At 42.3% G+C, this 20849-nt stretch overlaps 8 protein-coding genes across 8 annotated transcripts; 3 read left to right on the forward strand and 5 right to left on the reverse strand.

Annotated features, from left to right (window-relative positions):
• Positions 1-13: 13 nt before the first annotated feature.
• PCOAH_00017580 (Uncharacterized protein) lies at positions 14-502 on the reverse strand (the record flags this gene model as incomplete). The annotated part of the gene is made up of 1 exon (XM_020058567.1): positions 14-502. The coding sequence occupies one exon, from the start codon at positions 500-502 to the stop codon at positions 14-16; it is 489 nt and encodes a 162-aa protein (XP_019913985.1).
• Positions 503-1902: 1400 nt separating this feature from the next.
• Positions 1903-2556, reverse strand: PCOAH_00017590 (Uncharacterized protein; the record flags this gene model as incomplete). Its single annotated transcript, XM_020058568.1, has 1 exon — positions 1903-2556. One exon carries the CDS (start codon positions 2554-2556, stop codon positions 1903-1905), a length of 654 nt encoding a protein of 217 aa, XP_019914142.1.
• A 1746-nt stretch (positions 2557-4302) lies between these two features.
• PCOAH_00017600 (Uncharacterized protein) lies at positions 4303-5017 on the forward strand (the record flags this gene model as incomplete). Its single annotated transcript, XM_020058569.1, has 2 exons — positions 4303-4402; positions 4545-5017. The coding sequence occupies 2 exons, from the start codon at positions 4303-4305 to the stop codon at positions 5015-5017; spliced, it is 573 nt and encodes a 190-aa protein (XP_019914287.1).
• A 361-nt stretch (positions 5018-5378) lies between these two features.
• On the reverse strand, positions 5379-6188 carry PCOAH_00017610 (Uncharacterized protein; the record flags this gene model as incomplete). The annotated part of the gene is made up of 1 exon (XM_020058570.1): positions 5379-6188. The coding sequence occupies one exon, from the start codon at positions 6186-6188 to the stop codon at positions 5379-5381; it is 810 nt and encodes a 269-aa protein (XP_019914005.1).
• A 588-nt stretch (positions 6189-6776) lies between these two features.
• PCOAH_00017620 (Uncharacterized protein) lies at positions 6777-8849 on the reverse strand (the record flags this gene model as incomplete). The annotated part of the gene is made up of 1 exon (XM_020058571.1): positions 6777-8849. One exon carries the CDS (start codon positions 8847-8849, stop codon positions 6777-6779), a length of 2073 nt encoding a protein of 690 aa, XP_019914071.1.
• Positions 8850-11659: 2810 nt separating this feature from the next.
• Positions 11660-15901, forward strand: PCOAH_00017630 (6-phosphofructokinase; the record flags this gene model as incomplete). Its single annotated transcript, XM_020058572.1, has 1 exon — positions 11660-15901. One exon carries the CDS (start codon positions 11660-11662, stop codon positions 15899-15901), a length of 4242 nt encoding a protein of 1413 aa, XP_019914181.1.
• A 1155-nt stretch (positions 15902-17056) lies between these two features.
• On the forward strand, positions 17057-19270 carry PCOAH_00017640 (Uncharacterized protein; the record flags this gene model as incomplete). Its single annotated transcript, XM_020058573.1, has 1 exon — positions 17057-19270. One exon carries the CDS (start codon positions 17057-17059, stop codon positions 19268-19270), a length of 2214 nt encoding a protein of 737 aa, XP_019913939.1.
• Positions 19271-19345: 75 nt separating this feature from the next.
• PCOAH_00017650 (Uncharacterized protein) lies at positions 19346-20371 on the reverse strand (the record flags this gene model as incomplete). Its single annotated transcript, XM_020058574.1, has 1 exon — positions 19346-20371. The coding sequence occupies one exon, from the start codon at positions 20369-20371 to the stop codon at positions 19346-19348; it is 1026 nt and encodes a 341-aa protein (XP_019914053.1).
• Between the last annotated feature and the right edge of the window lie 478 nt (positions 20372-20849).

Below are 20849 nucleotides of genomic sequence, written 5' to 3' on the forward strand. Positions count from 1 at the left end.
GCTTCACTCGCCCCTACTGCTTCAAATTCATCATCGACAAGCACACCAGCACTTCACCTATGGACGTTTGGTCTGTGTCCTGTTGGCTGTTGCTCACATTTTGGCCAGATTGGTCCCCTCCCTGTTCTGCAGTAGTCAGGGTGGTACCTTCCTCGTCCACTTCCACCACCTCTTCCTCCTTACTAACGTCCGCATTTCCGCCAAGGTTCTTTTTTCCAAAATAATTTATCCTATCATTCTTGCTCTGCTGATAAGGTTCGTAAAAATTCCGCCTATCTTTTTTGTAGATAATTTGGCCTTTTTCTGTTATTTTTTTTTTTAGATTTTTTCTTCTTGGTTCGTAACTGAACACTTCCTTTTCTTCTTCTTCATTGATCAAAGTTATCAGCGCTGAGAGAGCTGGGTTCTTATCTATGTCCTTTTTGTTTGGAATTTTCGATAAAAATAATGGATGCAGTTCCCAATCGTCCTCTTCCTTCTGCTTTTCGCTTCTCGGCATCATCTTGGGCGAACGTGTTTATGGGCCTTTTAAAAGTGAGTTTAACATCTCATTTTTTTGAAGAGGTAACCAAAAATATAAAAATGTTACATTGTGACATGTTCCTTGTGCTGTGCTATATTTATGCTAGCACTTTCTACTATTTTGCCTAACACCTTGGTGGTGGGGGCTGAAGTAGGTTGTTCTCTCTTTGCTGTATTGGCCACTGGGCTTTGTGTGGTTGTATGGCATCACATGTTATTAATGTTATTTTGTTTTGTTTTTTTCTTTTCTCTTAATTTTGCTTACTTTGGGGATTTATACCGAGTAAATCCCTTCTGCTTCTTTCCACTTTATAAATTTCTTCATATACCATTTTCGTATGTTTTTAGGAATTTACATAATTGTTCGTTCTTCTAAGAATCTTGCCAGCTCTGTTTTGTTTACCCATGAGGTTTATTTTTTAAAAAAATTAAGTTTTTCTGGTTCGTTCATTTTTTTTTTTTTTCCTTTTCTTTTCTTTTTTTTTTTAAAGTACGAAATTTTGCTTGTTCAGGTGTTTTTTTTTTTTTTTTTTTTTTTTTTTTTATGGTGATATATTTCACCACGCATAACGCGCAAAAGAGTGCAGATATACCACAACTTACATTTTAGGCAGAATTATCTTTAACGTGCAAACATGAAACGGGCAATTCTGTTTTATGTAATGTATATGTTCTTTTTTTTGGTCCTATTTGATTCCCTGGAAAGGCAGAAGTTATTGTGCATGATGCCCCATAGAAGTGGGGAAAGGCCTTATTCGCACACCAGTGTGTGTATTTAAAGGTGACGATTGTTCAGCCACACCGCCTGTGATCCCCCCCACGGATGATCAAAAAAAACAGGATATGGGAATCGATTGCATGTTCTACTCTATTTTAGAGAGTATATAAATAATAACCCGTCTCTGCGGAAATGTCATCAGCCCGTTCAAACATTTATGCGCAACAAAATGGTCCTATGTTTTTAGTATCCAACGTTGGAGCCATATTTTTTCTCAACAGACGGCATAATTTTTACTTCCATTTAGCGCAACAGTGGTGATTGCTCGAGGGAGCCACATTAACTGGCCAAGTTGCTAAGGTGAAAAAAAATAAATAAATACCAAATAGGCACATGCGTAAGCGATCAATTGCATATCTACACAAATAGAGGTTGCAGAAGGGGAAATTCCCCGTTCGTGTGCACGTGTCTGCCAAGCAGGTAGCCACTGCGCAGCTGTTGTAAGAATTCTGAACAGGCAAGGGAAAAAAAAAAAAAAAAAAAAAAAAAAAAAAAAAAAAAAAACAGCCAAAAGTGGTGCATTCCGCAGCACACACATTTTACTTCATTTTATTTTACTATTTTTTGCTTATTTTTCCCCCCGTCTGTTCCTTTTTCCCCTGCTAAACCTTGTCCTCGAAGTTGCAGCCGCTCTGCTCTATCGTCTTCGAAATGTCGCTTATCAGCAGCTTCGTTATGGAGAGGCACCCCTGCAGGTGAGCCTTCGCTTGCTCGTTCGACTCGAATTGTAACCTTTCAGTTAGAGTCTCCCTGGAAGGTGATAACTTCAGCGCCAGGGTGACAACTTTCCCTGTTGTGAAACCATGATAAGCTTTCAACACTTGGTCGTAGGCGTCTCTGGCACACACATTTAATTTGGACGTATAATTTGTCACATAACATTTTTCGAGAAAAATTACAATAAACTCGATTGTCCTCTTCATCCACAGGAAATCGACTATTCCGTTATCTGTATCACTTTTTAACTTTTGCAAATTTGGGTATTTTTTTAAATTGTGCGAATACATGGTGGACACATATTTAACCTCCTCGGGGATTTTTTCCACAGCTTTTTGCACTTTGGAGGTCGAATTTTTTAAGTCTTTTATTAACATATCCGCTATAAAACCATCGCCAAATATTTTCCTATATATGGGGTGTATGCAGTTGCACAATTCGCACAATTTGAGCACGACGATTTCGTCGCCTTCTCTGCATTCCAGTGATTTTTTTTCGATTTTTTTTATGAGCGATATGCCGCTATTTTCGTCACTCATTTTGAGTGTTTCTACGGCGGAGTATATCGCGCAAGAGTGGTGCCCACGGGGCGAATGCTGCAAATGTGAAATAGGCTTGGGGGTCCCTGTGGGGGGCACTATAAACCCGTTATGATAACTACGGGCCAATGAGGGTGATCCATATGTTTGCCTAATTTCACCTCGCCCACTGATCGGTCAATTGGACATGTACATTTATTTATTATTTTTTTTTTATTTTCTACTTCATTCCTATCATAACCTGTCTGTGCACACAAAATGTCCCATGTGTGAACAGGCAAAAAAAAAAAAAAAAATGATGCGAATGATGCCCAAATGGACGAATTCACAAAAAGGAATTTGTCCCCCGGATGGCACTAAAAAGAGGTAGCGGATTGAAGAACTGTTTTTATTTTCCTTTTTGGTAAAACCTATTCCAAGCAACCATGTTGTAACTGTTTCAAAAAGGTTAACATTGCAGTCTGTTAGGACATGCAAATTGGCAAACCGGGGGAAGAGCTAACATTTTACTTATAAATTAAAAATGTCTGAACAGATGCCCGAAAAAAAAAAAAAAAAAAGAAAGAAAAGAGACACCTTCATGGTTGAGACAACATCCAATTGTGTGTGCTTACCCATTTTCCTATAGTACCTACGTGGTGTATATACAGGAAGGACCATTCTGCATTTTCTACATGATCGAGTAACGCTTGGCGAAAGGGCAGCATGTGTGAGGACGGATGTCCAAATACGCACACCTGCATTGCATATCGCGTTACACATAGGCGTATGTTGCGTTAAAAATGACGCCGACGCAAAATTGGTGGGGGTAATAACATCCATCTCCTAAATTCTGTCCACGGAGATATCTTGATCCATCCGCTTTGCAATTGCGCAGTCGGAAAGACTTTTGTACGTACAAAAGTGCCTTTAATTTTACGCCCAACTATCCTGAAGAGCGCACCTCCCACAGTTATGCATTTTGCCAAAACGGTGAGGGGGGATGATACATTTGAGAAAAAGAGGGAAAGTGTAAAAGTGAAATAAGAACATGTATAACATAAATTGTGATGAGAATTTTTTCCTTCTTGGAAAACGTTTCCACGCCCAGATAAGAAAAACAAAAGAAACTCCTTTTTTGTATCCCGACCAACTCACATGCACCAATTTGTGCACTTGAAATTTTTTTTACTTTTAAAGCGACCACATTAACCATTCATTCACGCAAAAATGGATACACCTTTTTTTTCCCATGTGCGAAGAGCGAATAAGTATTGCTCCCGTAAATTTATGCGAAGAAACGCGTTTAGCAGTCTTTCCCTTTCTTTAATTCGTCTCTCTTCGACCTTATTTTTCAAAGGCAAACAAGATGAAAAGGAAAAAAAATTGGGAATGCTGAGGTACAATTGTGTTTTATACGCAGTACCAGGCAGATAAAAATTGCGAGTTTTTTTTTTTTTTTTTTTTTTTGCAACTCGGGAAAAGAGCATATTCCTGTTCATACGTTTGTATCTCGCGCGGCGGACACAGTGACTTGAAGCTAATGCAGGAATCGCCGAAACATAGTTGTGCCATTTTTAGCGCTTTTCAGCTGAAGGTCTGCGCGAACGGATAGGCACATCCCCGTTGGCACTGCGTCACTGTACCACTGTAGCGTTTATTTTTCCGGCCAGCTTTCACACTCTCAGAGGATTGGGGGTGTACCGCTACAGACCTGTCAACCCCGGCACTACGCTATTCCACTCACTTGCACATGTCGACGCCAAAATGATTTTCAAGAGCGCTACCCGGCTATCAAACAAAGTGTGTGACGTGTTGGTATCCTTCGGAGTACGCCAAAATAAAACGACCTTCATTTCGCATCCAGGTAGGGAAGCAATTTTTGGCGTGAAACAGAGTAACCGCAAAATGTATCCATGTTGGCTGCTTATATGTCTTCTTTTTTTGCACACCGGATGGACCACTTCAGCATTCGATAACTTTGCACCCCCTTTTTTTTCCCCTTGTAGGCGTCATGGCCGTTTCGCAACTGCTAGAAATGAAACTCATTACGAGGCCCAGGGCGAATCTAACCCAAGAAAATGTGAATGCCATGGTTGAGTTCGATTACGAGCTAGCCAAAAAGGCACAAATAGCAGTGGATAATGATTTACCAGTGAACTTTTTCGACCTCGAATATATAGACAGACCAGAGTACCTAGCACAGCTCCTGGAAGAAAAAAAAATTTTAGAACAAGCTAGAGAAGAAGTGTTAAAAAGAGAAAAAGGAAATTATAAAACTCCAGAAATTTTAAAAAATTATAAACGAGTTGAAGTTCCAAGAGAATGGAGACAAGAGCTAGAAATTGATGAAAAAATTTTGAAGGCGCAACCGGGGCTAAAGGAAAATATAGAGCTGCAGAAAATTATGCATAACTATGTGCAGAGTAAATTTAAAAATAAGATTCCTGGACAGGCTCCCAAGAAGCACGTGAAGGGATGAGCCAGACGGACTTCCCCGCGTGCAATAGTGGGCATTCCATTTGTGCGGCGCGTCTTGGTTACACTGCTTTGTCGAACGCCCCATCACGTGTGCACCTTTTTTCATGCACAAAGTTCTCATAAACAGTTACTAAGATGATTAAATTGCAATTTAAATTAGTTTTTTAAAAAAAGTTTTGTAAACGTAGCATATCGTCAAATGGGGAGGTACGTGGGTACCCGGGTTACGCGTTTCATGCGAAGGGGAGGTGCACCAAGCGGAAGGACACCTCATTTTACAAAAAAAAAAAAAAAAAAATGCGCAATATCGGCAACGTTACGAATGCACCGAAAATGGTTCGGTGGGATGCCATGTAGGGACCTCAAAAAGGAGGTTTCCCCTTTGTGTTTCCCTTGTTTGTCACGTTTTTCTTTGCCCCCCTCTGATTTGGAGCGTTTTTGCTGCTCTGCTTCTGCCTTTGCTCAATAACCCGCCTGGCATATTCGAGCGGGTTTTGGATAAACCCATTCGACTTAATTATATCGTCGTACTGGTTTAGTACGTCTTCTTTTGTCTTCATCACATGAGGACCGTTGGGCGTGCTACCTAAGCAGTTGCGAAGGGTCCTATTTGGGGCACTGCCCTTGTTGCTTATCTTCTCTTCTCCATTTTTCCCCTTCGGATTGCTCTCACGCAGCACTTTTGCAAGAACTGGGGGGATAGTCATGGCAGCCACTTCCTCAGATTTATTCTTCCCTCCTTGGGTTGACAAAATTTTCTTCGTACTGCTCTTTTTCGATAGAGACGTGATCGTCCTGTCTGCCTTAATGATAGCTTTATTCTTTACCAACTTTGCTATGAGGTTATTTTTTTTCAGCTTTAAATTTAATTTTTTTATTTTTTTCCTGCTGCCAGTTTTCTTCTTAGATTCCTGCAGGTGTTCATTTACTTTTTTAAACTTCTCTACTTCTTCACTTGTCTCTATGTAGTCTTTATAAATTTGCATGAACCTTTCTGCTGCGTTTGTTTGTTCGTGGTCATTCTGTTCCCCGCTGCGTTGTTGCTGTCCGTTGGGTTCCTTTTTTTTGAGCTCTCTCAGCTCCTCCGCTTTGGCCTTAATGGCCACCTTCTGTGCCTCATCGTAGGGGTTGCTAATTCGGTATTTTTTCCTCTCCTTCGTGATTTTCATCATTTTGGCGGCGGTAGGAGAAGTGATGTTACGCTTTTTTCGGTAACCAACAAGCGATCGAAGCAAACGCGCGAAAGAAACAACCTCAGCGAAGCATCAATGATTTGTTTGCCCATCGAACAAGGCAACCTGTTTTGAGAAACGCCTAACCGCGTGCGATAGCAGCTGGGCAATTGTGACCTGCCCCTTTAAAACTCTATGTTGACAATATAGGCCAACGCGAGTTTGTGCTAATTTTCCAGTGGGACAGTTGTTGCTCCGCTGGAACGGAAAAAAAAAAAAAAAAAAAAAAAAAAAAAAAATACATACAAATGGTAAGTACGTGCTTGTGCAGCTACGTACCCACGGAACTGCGTAGCGCTTGAAGTGCGAAATAAAACCTACGCCACCGCGGAGCCACAAAAAAAAAATAATTGGCGCAATGTTTTCCGCAACAGTGTATCACTTCTCTTAAAGCCATCAGTATGCTTAATCAGAAGTGGCCAAATGGGCTGGGTCAAACGACCGACCCCGTCACAGCAACGTTGACAAATTATGCCGCGACGGGGAAAACAATTTTTTAAACAAAAAAAAAAAAAAAATTTTTTTAAATTAAAGCCAGGCGCTGGGGAGGGAATTTTCTATCTTTACGTGATCCCCGTTGATTGGATCCAAAAACTGCAGCTCAAATAGTTCGAGACACAGATTCGTGTTTTTATTGGAAAGATTCATTTCTTCGCCGCTGCTCTGTGGGTAGTTATTCCCCTCTTTACCGTGTCTACCACTTGGATGCCCCTCCTGTATGATGAAATTACTTGGATTTATTTTTTGTACTTTCCGATCGGAGTCTTGCGAAGTTACCCCCACTCCAGGGATGGTGAAAGCGTTAACGTCGGGGTCCCTCGCTTTAAGTAAATACTCCTTAATTTTCCAATCACGCCTTTGAAATTCCAAGGTGGTAGATTGCACGTCATCCACTTGATCCACTTCAACATCCAAATGGGTAGCCACATCGAAGAGCGGAGAACCCCCCACACGTGGGGAAGAATCTACGTGACTGTCCTGCAGATGATCTAAAAGCACTTCACCAATTACATCCCGTTTGAAAGAATTCCTGTCAAATATACTGTCATTAATTATGGGGGTGTTCAGTTCGCTGAAGAAGAATCTGATCAAGTCAGGTTTAGGATTATCCAGAAGGACAAACTCGATAATACAAACGTTACAATTTTTATCCACGGAAAAATTTAAACCTTCCCCCCTTTTCAACAACGTCTTTGAATTCCTCCTCAAGTAGTCCCTATAATTCTCCATTCTGTAAATCATAGAGATAGGCACAGAGTTGTTTTCTAACGTCTTGTCAAAGGTATAAAAGTTCCCTTCGTTGAAGTACAGAGATAAGGGGAATTTGATTTTCCCCTCTTTGGGCAGACATCCCTTTTGGATCTCTACATTGTAGAGTACGTTGTCACCATTTGTTCGTCTTACAATTGAGTCACTATGTTTATCTTTCTCCTGCTCTGTCTGTTTAATAGGGGGACCCACTCGGAGTTCATTCTCGCGTCCTAAATTGTATTCTTCGTTTCCATTCATGGTTGTGCCATTTCCGTGGAGGAGGTTGAACAAAAAACGATTGAGGCTCTTCACAGGGGGACTTCTTCTCAAAAAGGCAGAAACGAAGTGGTCAAAATTGAGGGTCTTTTCTTCTCTAGTTGTGACTCTTCCCCCCCTGTGAGGTGTGCTACTTCTATGTTTGTTGTTAACCTCTTTTTTTATACTACATGTCGTGGGATCTACTCTCCTTTTCCATTCATCGATTGTTAAGTCGGCCAACCGATAGCAGTAACTGGAGGAATACGGATCGTCCCCAAAAAAATTATAATACGGAAACATATCACTCACTTCCTTTTGTGCTTGTAGGGATTTTAAGAAGTGAGTAGCTTTCCTTCGATCAATTTTGTTTTCCTCATCGTTTTTGCTTGTGTATGCATAGGGGTGTGTGTTCGATGCCTTCCTCACAGGGGAAATGACACCCCTGCGGTTCGGATAGTTATACCTCCCTTCATGAGAAAAGTTCACTCTGTTACTATTAATAAAGACGAACGGGTCATGCACCAAACATCTGTACTTTCGCACGAGCTTATTTTCCCTAATCATCTGCAAAAATTTCTTGTAAATGAGTAAATCTCGACAACATATAACAAGACCACTCATGTATATAGGCAGCTTATACGGGTAGTACACATCCCCGTCCGTCTCACATTTTAGCAGGGACTCTACGTAATATTTCTGCACAAATTTATCCTTATGGTTATGCTCTGTGGAATTTCCACTCAGATTGAAATTGAAGTCGTTGTAGAGGTATAAGGCAGAATTTGTGTAAAGGTATGCATTTTTTTCAGCGTTACTTAGGTTATTCATCTGGTTAAGAAAGCGTTCTTTCTTGTACATGTTACTTCTCTGTTTCCCATTTGGGTAGTCTGTTTGTTCCACCGATTTTGCTTTGTCACTGTTTCTACTTAACAAGGGAGATGGCTTACCCGTTGGACCCCATCCCCCTCCCCCCTCCTCTACTCGTTTTATTTTTTTCCTCGTTAATGTCCAGTTTACAGGTTTGTTGATGACAAAAAATTTGTCGCTCAACGTTCTGTAAATCAACTTGGTCTCACTGTTACAATTTTTCATTGCAACTTTGGGCGGCAAAACCGTTTCGGCGAAGTAGTAACAAGTGGTACTAAAGTTGGAGGTAAAAAAAAAAAACTACCACTTTGTGAGATCCCACTTTCCGCTTTGTTCGGGTAGAAGGCTGTCAGCACAAATGTGTGCCATATAGTTCACTTCTCATTTCATTGTTGTTGATATTCGCGGGACTTGGGGGGGTATGCTTATCAAGTGTAGAAGTGGAGGCATCCCTTTAACTCGTTTTAATTTTTACCCATCCAAAAGGAAAAGGCAATTTTTTTTTTTTTCTTTGCTTCATTCATGAATGTACATTTTATATTTGAACATCTAGTTGCTTCCTCTTAACCATCAGGGAAGTGCCCTCCTTCACAGCGTTGTTGCACCAAACAGATGTTCATTTACGCACATTGGCAGAAAAGTTAAATCGGTTGAACGGTGGAAAAAAGGGGGGAGCAAAACCCATTTTGTCGATCTACAAAGGGGAAGCATAACACAACCAGCACGGAGAAAAGAATGCCAGTGCGGGTGGACAGCGCAGGAGAATCTTCCTTCCATGAGTATCCCCCCAAAAGTAAAAAGAGCGTTACCTGCACTTTTTTTTTTTGTCACAGAAGGGGTCACAATTTTGTATGAACAAGCTAGCTATTTTGACAGAAAAAAAAAAACCTGCACAGGTCAGGTGAATAATTCCAATGACAGGACATGTTCTTGTACCCTACTACATTCACATGTGTGCAAAAATTGACGAGAGGGATTACAAAGCGTCATTCTGCATAACTAAGTGTAGAACAGAAAGGACTGTAGTTGGTGAAAACTTGTCCGACCAAAGGGGAAGAACTTTTTTTTCCTTTTTTTTTGCATTTTGTGCACACCTTCCTTTCGCAAAATGGTAAACAAAGTAGAATTTGTTTTTCGTGGGGGACCTTTGCAAATTAAAATGTGTAACTTAAACCCTTGCTTCACGTGAGTGAACATTTTTCTTTTTGGAGGATGGAGATGTTTTAAGAAATGCAAAAGAGTAGAAATGGATCAAGTATGTACCCCCCACTGCTACGAATGCATGAGGGGGATGCTGCCCTGTTATGCCTTCAACGTGCAGGAGTGAATAGTCTTCATGTAGAAGTGGGGAAGCGCGCTATTATATATATGCTGCAAAAAAGGGGCACCTCATTTTTAACACCCCCCCAGGGTGTTGCACAAATAGACGTGCGTTTATGTACATTATTATGGGCTCATTTCTACTGTCGACGCTTTTGTTTTCCCAGCGTGCGCGCGAAGAACACGTATAAATGCCACATATCACACTTGTTCTTTCATATGCGCGCATATGCGTTCACGACATGCATAGACCTTTTCGAATTATTTCACCTTTAAGTTGCAGAAAAAATGTCAAACGGGGCAATATAATTTGAGGCGAATTTTTGGTTTTCCCCCACTTTGATGTTCTCCCTTTGATTTCCTCGATTTCTTTCCTTCGCTTTGCCACGACTTGTTTTGCTTCCTTACCGCGTAAGCACATGTTATTATCGAGCACCCGCGCTACTTCTACATACACGTTAATTTATGGAATGAATTTTTTTTTTTTTTTTTTGCACGCCCACTCCCTTTTCCTCCTCGCATAAATGCACCGCGCGAATTATTATGCGTAGGCTACAAGCCCCTGTCAATTATATTTCCCCTATCCACCGCAGGAACACGCATGCATATATGCTCACAAATACGCATATACTATATTCATATATGTGTCAATTTCACCCTTCCCATAAAAGCACAACTAAGATCACAATTTAATTCACGCCAACGTGATGGAAACCACATGTAACCTGTGCCCATTTCTCTTCTTTAATTATGACTCGAATTTCTCCCCCCACCGATTCTAACCGCATAATCACAACGGATTTTTCCAACAAAGGCTTCTATATACGTATCCTTGACTGATATTAATTTATTGGATGATTTTACCTATTTGTATGCTCCTTTTAAATGGCTACATAAACGTGGCAAACAACTTTGCACGCGTGAACTACCCCCACCCTAAGCACTTGCGAATGCATTGCATTCTCTTACCGCATGACAGATTTGTTTCTGAAAAAGATATAAACCATACATACGTACATACGTACATACATACATATACATTTATTTACTGCATTGCGAAAAGCGCAGTGAAAACCGCCTATGCTGAGATTGGGACTCTACACTTAAAATAAACGCCTTCCTTTTTTAACATGTCACTTTTTTTGTGACACATATTTGTAAAAACTGTAGAAGAGCGTTTCACGTGTAACGCGCACTTCCCTTGATTTTTGCTTTACGGCGAGAGGCATAAGGGAGAGTAAAGGCAAGTAGAGACTAGCAAATGCCAGGAAAACGCAGAAGCAGGAAATGATTTTCCAACAGCTAGACTGCGCAAAAATTGAAGATACATGAAAAAGGAAAAAATTTACCCGCAGGAGGAATTTCTCCTTTTTTAAAAAGTCCCGTGAAGCAATTTATTTTTATTTTATTATTATTTTTTTTTTTTTCCCCCACATGTGAAAGAAGGTTCACTTTGTGCACACATATACACCTACGCGTTTATATATATATGTCTGTGTATACGCACGTGTAGTGGCCTCACCCAATAACAGTTCTCCCATTTTAATTATCTAAAACGGTCGGCACCTATCCTCCTGTGAAAATTGCCAACTGGTAAGTAAAAGCGATTGTAGACGTTACCAGGGGATAGGAAAAAAAAAAAAAATAATAAATAAAATACTGTTTAGCAGTAAAGAGATAACGCCACACGTAGCACATTCCGACCCGTGCAAACCATGAGCAACTTCAACATGAAGGGCGGAGAGGCGAAGAAGCCATCCATGGACGGCCTCGTCAAAACCATGTCCGTGCTGCTAAGGGACAATGAATGCGCCTTCAATTTGGAAGAGCAGGAAAACCAACGAAGCCCAGATAAGAAATCGCAGGACAAAAAAGACAGTGAGATGATTGACTGTTTGATGCAAAAGTTAACCTCGAAAAAGTTCCTAGAGGAAAAGGAAACGAAGAACTCCTTCTACCTTGTAGATAACGAAAATATGAAGATAAAAAAGCTAAAGGAACATGGTCATTCGGCATCCCTAAATGATGATTTGAGTCCTCTACAGTATGAAAGGATAAAGTACCAACCTACCTTACCCAAGGCGCTGGCAAGTGAGTACCAAATATTGGAAGAAAACCACGGGGACGATTTTATTAACAAGAATGATTATGAGGAGGTTAAGAAGTTTTTAAAGAATCTACACAACCTACCCATTTTGAACGTGAAGGAAACTAATAACCATGAATCTTTCAAAGGAGGAAATGTACTAAAAATTGGTATTATTTTATCTGGTGGTCCTGCACCAGGTGGGCACAACGTTATATCTGGTATCTACGACTATGCCAAGAGGTACAATGAGCAGTCTCAGGTTATTGGTTTTTTAGGAGGCATAGATGGATTGTATAGCAAAAATTACGTAACCATTACGGACTCTTTGATGAACCGATTTCGTAACTTGGGAGGGTTCAACATGCTGTGGTCAGGGAGAGGAAAGGTAAGGAATAAAGACGACTTGATTGCCATAGAAAATATCGTTGCAAAGTTGAAGATGAACGGGTTGGTAATAATTGGAGGGGATGGATCCAACAGTAACGCAGCTTTGATATCTGAGTATTTCGCCGAGAGGAAGATCCCCATTTCTATTATCGGTATCCCGAAAACCATCGATGGGGATTTAAAAAGTGAAGCAATTGAAATTAGCTTTGGGTTCGATACAGCCACGAAGACGTACTCAGAAGTGATAGGAAATCTATGCACAGATGTGAAGACAGGAAATAATGTATACCACGTGGTGAGAGTAATGGGAAGGTCTGCATCTCATGTAGTGTTAGAGTGTGCTCTGCAGACTAGGCCGAATATAGTCCTCATAGGGGAAGAAGTAGAGAAGGAAAAATTGTCCCTAAAGGATATCGTAAGTAATATTGTTAATACTATACTGAAGAGAAGGTCACTGAATAAAAACTATGGTGTTATTTTAATTCCAGAGGGGTTGATCGAATTTGTTCCAGAAATGAAAATTCTAATCGGAGAGTTGAATGTCATTTTGAAGGAGGGCCCATTTGATGCAGACAAATTGAAGCACTCTAGAGAGGTCTGGGATTTCTTACCCAGTATTATACAGGACCAGCTTCTAATGGATAGGGAATCTACTGGATATATTCAAGTGGGAAAAATAGCAACAGAGAGGTTAATCATTGTTCTGGTCGAATCTGAGCTAGCAAAAATGAAGGACAATAATTTGAATATTCAGTTTATGGCTCACTATTTAGGATATGAAGGGAGGTGTGCCATTCCTTCCAACTTTGATTGCAACTATTGCTATGCCCTTGGGTACAATGCTGCTTTGCTAATTGATCATAAGAAGACGGGATACATGTCTATTATACAAAACTTAGAAGATTCCTATTCCAATTGGATCCCTGCAGCCATTCCGTTTCTACGTATCATGCATGTGAATAGGGACAACACAGGGAAGGAGTTCCCCGCTGTGAAGAGATACCTTGTAGATTTGAACAGCCCCCTCTTCAACGTATTGAAGGAAGTGCGTAATTTGTGGTCCCTCTATGATTTGTATAGATCTCCTGGGCCGATTCAATTCAATGGGCATTTAAGCAACTCCAGATGCTACACAGTGAAGATACCCACGAAGAACGAACTCCTGTGCCAAAACTCGGAAGACTTACAGTTGATTATTAATTTGGCGAATAAGACGAACCATGTTGGGGACTATATCACGGGTGGATCTGAAGAGGAGGGGGACAACCAGATGGATCCGCACAACAAGGGAAACGAACTTGGTGCGGTTAGCGCTACTCCTAAGGGGGCTCACGAAAATTCCCTATCCACTCACAGCAAACAATTTGGACACGATTCGACATCCGCCGCAGGGAAGACGATCCACTCCGACCTGGTGAGCGAAACAAGTGGCAACGCAGATCAAGTGGAAAACAACTCCTACGAACAGCACTGCTCCAGTTACAAGTCCCTAGGGTGCATGTCCGAATTGCAGACCTCCAGGTTGTACAACAAGCTGATGCTGCTTGAACTATGCTCAGATTTGAAGGCCAAAGTGAGGGCAGGAAAGCAGTACATATCGAGTGACCCCTACACGCAAAAGCAGATCCTGTCCAACTACCCCCACATGTCATATGAAAATAAATTTCAAATACAGGAAATTTTTCATGACAAATATGCCACTCCAATATCGTTTGAAATAAAAATAGGAATTGTATTCTTATCTAGACAGGCACCCGGAGCGATGAATGTGTTGTGCGGTCTCTACCACCGATTGAAGCTGCTAAAGGGGGTATGCATTGCCTTTTACGGTTTGTATGGCCTATTAAACAACAAGTATATCATTATAGACGATGACAATATTGCGAAGCATATGAACCAAGGAGGGTTAGAATTAACTGGAAATTCACCGGAGCATTCTTTATTTGATAAAGAGAATCGAAATAAGGTATGTGAGACAGTTACCAATTTGCAGCTAAACGGTTTGGTGATGCCTGGATCGAATGTCACCATTACGGAAGCAGCTCTCCTGGCGGAATATTTTTTGGAGAAGAAAATTCCTACCTCCGTTGTGGGTATTCCACTAACAGGATCAAACAATTTGATTCACGAATTGATAGAAACATGTGTAGGGTTTGATAGTAGTACGAAGGTGTATGCCTCCCTCATTGGAAATGTCCTCACAGATGCAGTCAGTATGCCAAAGTATTGGCACTTCATTCGTCTAATGGGAAGATCCCCCTCACATGAAGTGTTGGAGTGTGCTCTGCAGACACATCCCAATATGGTAATCATCGCGGAGGAATATGGAGCAGCTGATAAAACGCTCTGGAGAGTCGTCCAAGATATTGCTGACGTCGTTTGTGCGAGAGCTGAACTGGGAAAGAACTACGGAACGGTATTAATCCCTGATGCGCTGCTCATGCATCTTCCACATATGAAAATTTTACTCACCGAAATTAGTGACATTCTGAACGAGGCAAATGAGAAGGGACAGTTGGTCGAGGCGAGGAACGACTTGGTCAATTTGTCGACAACGCAGGGTGGCACAGCGGGGGCAGCGGCAGGCACAACGGCAGGCACAACAGCAGGGGAAGAACAACCTTTGTGTGCCTCCCCCTGGGTCCAAAAATTGACCCCGTGGAGTTTAGCCCTGCTGAAGACCTTCCCCCAGTTCATCATTAAAGAACTACTGCACGTGGATCTTAGATCCATGAGGTTTGAAAAGTTAGAGACAGAACAGTTGCTCCTACAAATGGTGAAGGAAGAACTACATCAGAGAAAACAAGAAGGAAAATATTCTGGAAGCTTCATGGGATTGACCCACTTCTTTGGCTACCAAGGTCGTTCATCGTTACCATCCGAATTTGACTGTAAGTTGGCCTATTCCTATGGCCACGCTGCTTCTATAGTGATTGAGAGTGGACTCACAGGGTACATCGTTTCGATAAGGGGTCTCTGTGGAAACATAAAAGATTGGAAATTGTTTGCCATCCCCTTTATATCTTTAATGAACATTTTGCCCAGAGGACAGGACAGTAAGTATTTGAAGAGCGCCTCCAAGGGGGACCTCCCCGTCATTCCTAGTGCCCCGGTTGACCTGAACGGCAAGGCGTATAGAAGCTTAAAAATTGCTTTGCAAAAGTGGCAGATGGAGGATAGGTTCTGCAATCCGGGACCCATCCAGTTTGAAGGAAATGCATCTAACTACTACAACCGCATTTTGTTCGAAGAGCAATCCGAGTACTTTGAGATGCTGCGCTATGTGGAGTGCTACGCAAACATACTGAAGGATACTTGCCGTTTTGGAGTCTCAGCCGACTACCTAAAAAACGTCTTCGTGCAACTGTGTGGCATGCTTGTTTTAGCTTACAAGCCGAACGACATTCTCTCGAACATGCCCTACATTGGCAGCATCGAGGATTACTACGACTGGGAGAACCAGCGAAAGCGCATGGACTAGGTGCCTCACCTGGATGATGAAAAAACTGCTGTTGGAAGGAGGTTACCTGAGTATTACTTTTTCGCCCCTACTCATCTCTGTAGCATCACCAAGGGGGATATACCCCTTCACCCCTTCGTTGATGCATCAATGAAATGAACATTTTAACGAAATAAATGGCGATCCTTTTCACGATTTATTATTTTATATATATATATTTTTTTTAATAATTCTGACTATACCGTTCTCCCCCGTTGCAGTGTCATATACATTTGTTCTCCAATCCAGGAGAGACAGACTCATTGCTCGGTGAACACGTGTGCCAACTGCTAACGTTTGTGTGTACTGTTACGATTGTTGGGAAAGAACATTCATAGGCGGAGTGTTAGGGTTCTAACCGGATAGCGGATCACGAAGTTTCGCGTTCCCGTGCTGTCCCAGTCCCCATTGCTATGTTGGTAGACCAACCACAGTGCCACTTTATAAGTACGCATTGTACAAACATTGGAGGGGGTTCTTTCATACTAATCGGATTACCCCCTTTGACCGATCTGGGCGTGACGGAAGGGTTTGCACGCATGGTCGTGGCTATCTGCGTAAGAATAGATACCCGCTAGGATGATGCCCTGGTGTGAACAACGGGGATTAATCATCCCCCGCGACGTGAACTTGTCAAAATAGTATTTCTGTGTTCCTCTGAAAGAACAATTTTAAGGCAGTGTTTGTGCCTCCCTTTTGACGGCGTTACAGAATATTTATTTATTTTATTTTTTTTTTTTGTCACTTTTGTCCGTTTCTACATTGCACTTCATTGGTCACGGTCCCCGAAAAAGCTCGAAATTGCACCTCAGCGGGGTTATCCCTTCTGCGAGGTCAACCAGGGGGGATGCCAAAAAAAAAAAAAAAAAAGAGTCCAAGGGAAGCAAGAAATCCACCTTGCGCATGTGCCAAAAATGCGTTTTCTTCCCTTCTTTTTGTGCCCGTATAAGGCGACGGATGAGTGCTCACGCGATATTCATCGGTTACACGTACGTATAAATGTATGTGTGTTTTTTTTTTTCCTGTTTACATGGCTGTATCCTGTTTTGCCTCCTCTTTGTGTTTGCTGCTCCGTACGCACCCGTGTGCAACACAACATATAATGTACCATAAGAAGACGTTTAAAACTGCACAGTCATGACGACATCGACGTGTAGAGCCCTCCTTCGAATAATTAAGAAGGAATCTCACGTATTGCCCATTTATGTTATAAGGAGGAGATCTGTCTCGCATGACACATTGGCAGGTATCCCCTGGATGAGTCACAGCAGAATTACGAAAACGATTGAGCGTGTGTCCAATGAAGGTCCCTACGACCGAATAACTTGGGAGAGGCTAAGCGAAAGAGCAAACAAGATAAGTAACACCTTTGACACAAAGGAAATGGGAAGAATACTCCACGCCTACTCCAAAGTGAATTACCGTGATGTAAAAATAATTTTAAAATTCAGCGAAAAAATAAAAAAAGGAGATATACACAAAATGGACATGCTAGCCTGTGCCCACATTTGCCATTCCTTAAATGCGTTAAATTATTTTGACAGAAAATTATTTGAGTTAATATTATCCCAATTTATGAAGTTGCCTGTTGGAAACAATACGAATTCCTTCCCACTTATTGTAACTTTAAATGCCTTTTCCAAACATTGCAATGATTACTCATTTCGTGAAATGACACTGAAGCTTCTCATTTTTGTTCTGAACATTTTTTCTAAGTGTAAGAAGTCTTTCACTCCACAGGGACTGGCTATGCTTCTTAACTGCTTCTCGCAAGTGACCAAACCAACTCCCCATTTTTTGCAAGTTGCTAATGTTAAGCTGGACAGGATTAACATAGAGGGAGATTTAAAAGGGGACCAGATGGATTACACGTGTGGTGACCACCGAGGAGATGTAGTTACGCTAGTGCATCGGAGCGCAGGGGAGGAGCATGGATTAACCAACAATGGTGCTTCCACTCGTGAGGGGAAAAACGCAGGAACAGCAGGAACAAGTCCATCCTTAACCTCAGTAACGCACTTAAGGAGTTACCCCAACGAGCGGGACGAAAACGACATCGAGGGAGATATGCACAACTGTGCGTACCACCAGAGTGTGCTGGGCGAAATGGACGACGAGATGCTCATCCGGGAGGGGGGGGGTTTCCCCGGATGGGAGCGAAATCATACCAGTACGAAATGTGGCAATGACGCAGGGGAAGTCACCCAAGGGAGGAATAATAACGTTGTAGGTAGTCCACCTAGCGGTGGAAAATATTTACAGGGCTCACCAAACCAATTAGGAGGAACAACTCCTGAGAGAAGCAAACAGACGGAAGAGCTGAAGAACATGTTCCTGGCAGTCCTCCTCGAGATAACAAAAGAGGTCCACAAAATGAACACCCAATCGCTCTCCCTGATCATTAATGCCTGTTGTAGAATATGGTTTGATGTCCCTAAGGAATTTTTGAAAATTATTTTTGAGGAAACCATTAAGAAGATAAAGCTAGCTACGATTAGACACTTGTCTCTTATCATCAATGGGTTCATCAAGTTAGGGGTCCCCGAGCCGGCCTACCTTTCTGCCGTTTTTTCCGAAATTGAGAAGAAAGTGCACTCCTGCGATGAGCAGCAGCTGAGTTTTATCCTGAGTGGTATGGTTAAGTTAGGGTGGGGGAGAGGTGCTCCTACCTACACGACAGGCGGTGCTTCTCCCTCTTTGGCAGGAGATGTTGTTCCTAATCTGGTTGGCCGTGCCGGGCAAACATCGCCGAGCAAGCACCTGTTGGACAGCCTAAACGCAAAGTTCATCCTCATGGCCAGGCGAATGAACATATCCACCCTGTGCAACATCCTCTACTGCTACACCAAACTTGGCTTCGATCACGAGGACGTCTACCAAATGTTTCAAATATATTTTACCAAGCAGGTTGAGCAAGCCACTCTTCACCACCTAGCTTTAGCAGGGTACATCGTATCGAAGAGGAAAATTAAAAACGACACAACTTCTATTATTTTGAACAGAAGCGAAAGTCTTTTGGAAAAAATGGAAACCCCACTTGATGTGTCCACCACCAAATGCTTGCTCATTCTAGTCAATAGCTTTAGCGAGCTGGGCATTTACTCACGTGTGTTTCATTTCCATCTGCGTTTCGTTTTTCGTGCAATGGGGGGAGAGGCGCAGCAAGGTTACAGTTCTGGCGGTGGGGATAGTGTTCACTGTGGTGATGAAGCGAAGGGGCCACTTCCAAAATGGAGGGACCCCCCACTTAATATGAAGAAGCTCATTAACAACAAAGGCGTTTACTTATCGCGCAAGGCAATCTCCCTGTATGGTGTTTCTCATCACGTGTTGGAGACGCGACTGGGTTGAATGGGCCATTAGAGATCATACAAGGGGTGAGCTACCCCGTCAAGACGCCTCCACGGTATGCCACTTTTCACCACGTTAAAACAGAACGTCATCGGTGAGTTGTTCCCCCTCCTCCGAATAATCACACAGTGCCGGCACGACCGTTAGGAAGAGGAACTTCTGAATATTCGGATCGGACACATCCGGATATTCATCCTGCTTCCAATAAGTGGCATTATGAATTGTGTTGTATGTTTGTATTTCCTTTTTAACAAAATGGAGATCGTTTTCTGTGACGGGGGTGCCTTCCCCTTCGTCCAATTCTCCACTTTGTATGGTGCCTAGAAAGGTGTTACACTTGAAGTGAGAATAGATGAGATTACATCCGATGAACAGTCTTCCCCTAAAGTGGACAAGAAACTTTTCCATGTTGTTTGCTGTACAGGGGTCGTTTGCATTTGTAAGGGGGAGTGATCCTACTGGAGCGCCTTCCGTTGTCCCACCTTTTTGCATGCTCCATTCGACAAATCCGTCTGGAGGTAGTTGATCTTCCTCTGCGTCTACCCCCTCCTGTTTTATTTTAACCTTCTTCTGACCAATCACCCCTTCACCCCCTTCTCCTGCAACATCACACAACGGATTATAATTCGCGTGAAAGAGTTTGTTCGTCTTCTCAATATTCGGACTGTACACATCGTAATAGCCGTAACTATACGTGTACTCTCTTATGACGTCCTCATTATTGTTACTTTTATAGGGTATAAAAAAAGTGTCTGCGTTGACATGTCCATTTTTTTTAAGATGGAAAGTGAAAATATTCGCGTGCACTTCTTTGTTCAGAATTTCGCTGTTCGCAGGTTGGGCGTTACTTTGTTCCTCCTTTTTGGCTGCATACGTGTGGTCACTCCATTCATCATGGCTTTGATTCATCACGGGAGAGTGCCCCGAAAAGTGGGGCTCCACTTTGACCTTCGCCTGCTCCCCCTTTGATGTCTTTTTCGACAAACATTTGTTGCTTACAATTTCGAGGATAACTTTGGGCAAGGTGTCTTCCTTAACTTGGATGATTTTCTGGAGGAGCTGTTCTTCCTCCCTTGTGTCTTCGCAGAAGAAGGAATTCATCCTCTGGGAAGGATGCTTGTCACGTCGTTCCTGCGTTGCTGCGTTGCCGCTTATGAGCTTATCGGTTTAATGGCTAACCGATAAAGGCGAACGACTTCCCCCCGTGTACAATTTGCTGCACCTGCTCGAACGCGCAGAGGGCTGAACAGCAGGGATGGCACACACAGCTGTTGCATCGCCTTCAAATTTCGAAGTGGGGAATTTTTCGCTACAAAAAAAAAAAAAAAAAAAAAAAAAAAGGATAAAATATATATTTCTGGGGGGAGCCACTACACAGTACGAACTCGCGTAGTGATGGAACCTCACCTTTTGCGTCATTCGAAACTGTGGCGAATAAATCCCGTTATGCTAACTTGGCTCCCCCCAGCCGCTGTATCCCTAGCATGGGCGTAAACTGGGAAGTGCACCTTCTCCGCGTGTCTTTCTCGCTGATAGGCGTTTATCTTGACACGGGAGTTCGTTTCGCTTTTTCCACTTC

The sequence above is a fragment of the Plasmodium coatneyi genome, chromosome 7 (assembly GCF_001680005.1).
Source record: "Plasmodium coatneyi strain Hackeri chromosome 7, complete sequence".
Classification (NCBI taxonomy): Eukaryota; Apicomplexa; class Aconoidasida; order Haemosporida; family Plasmodiidae; genus Plasmodium; species Plasmodium coatneyi.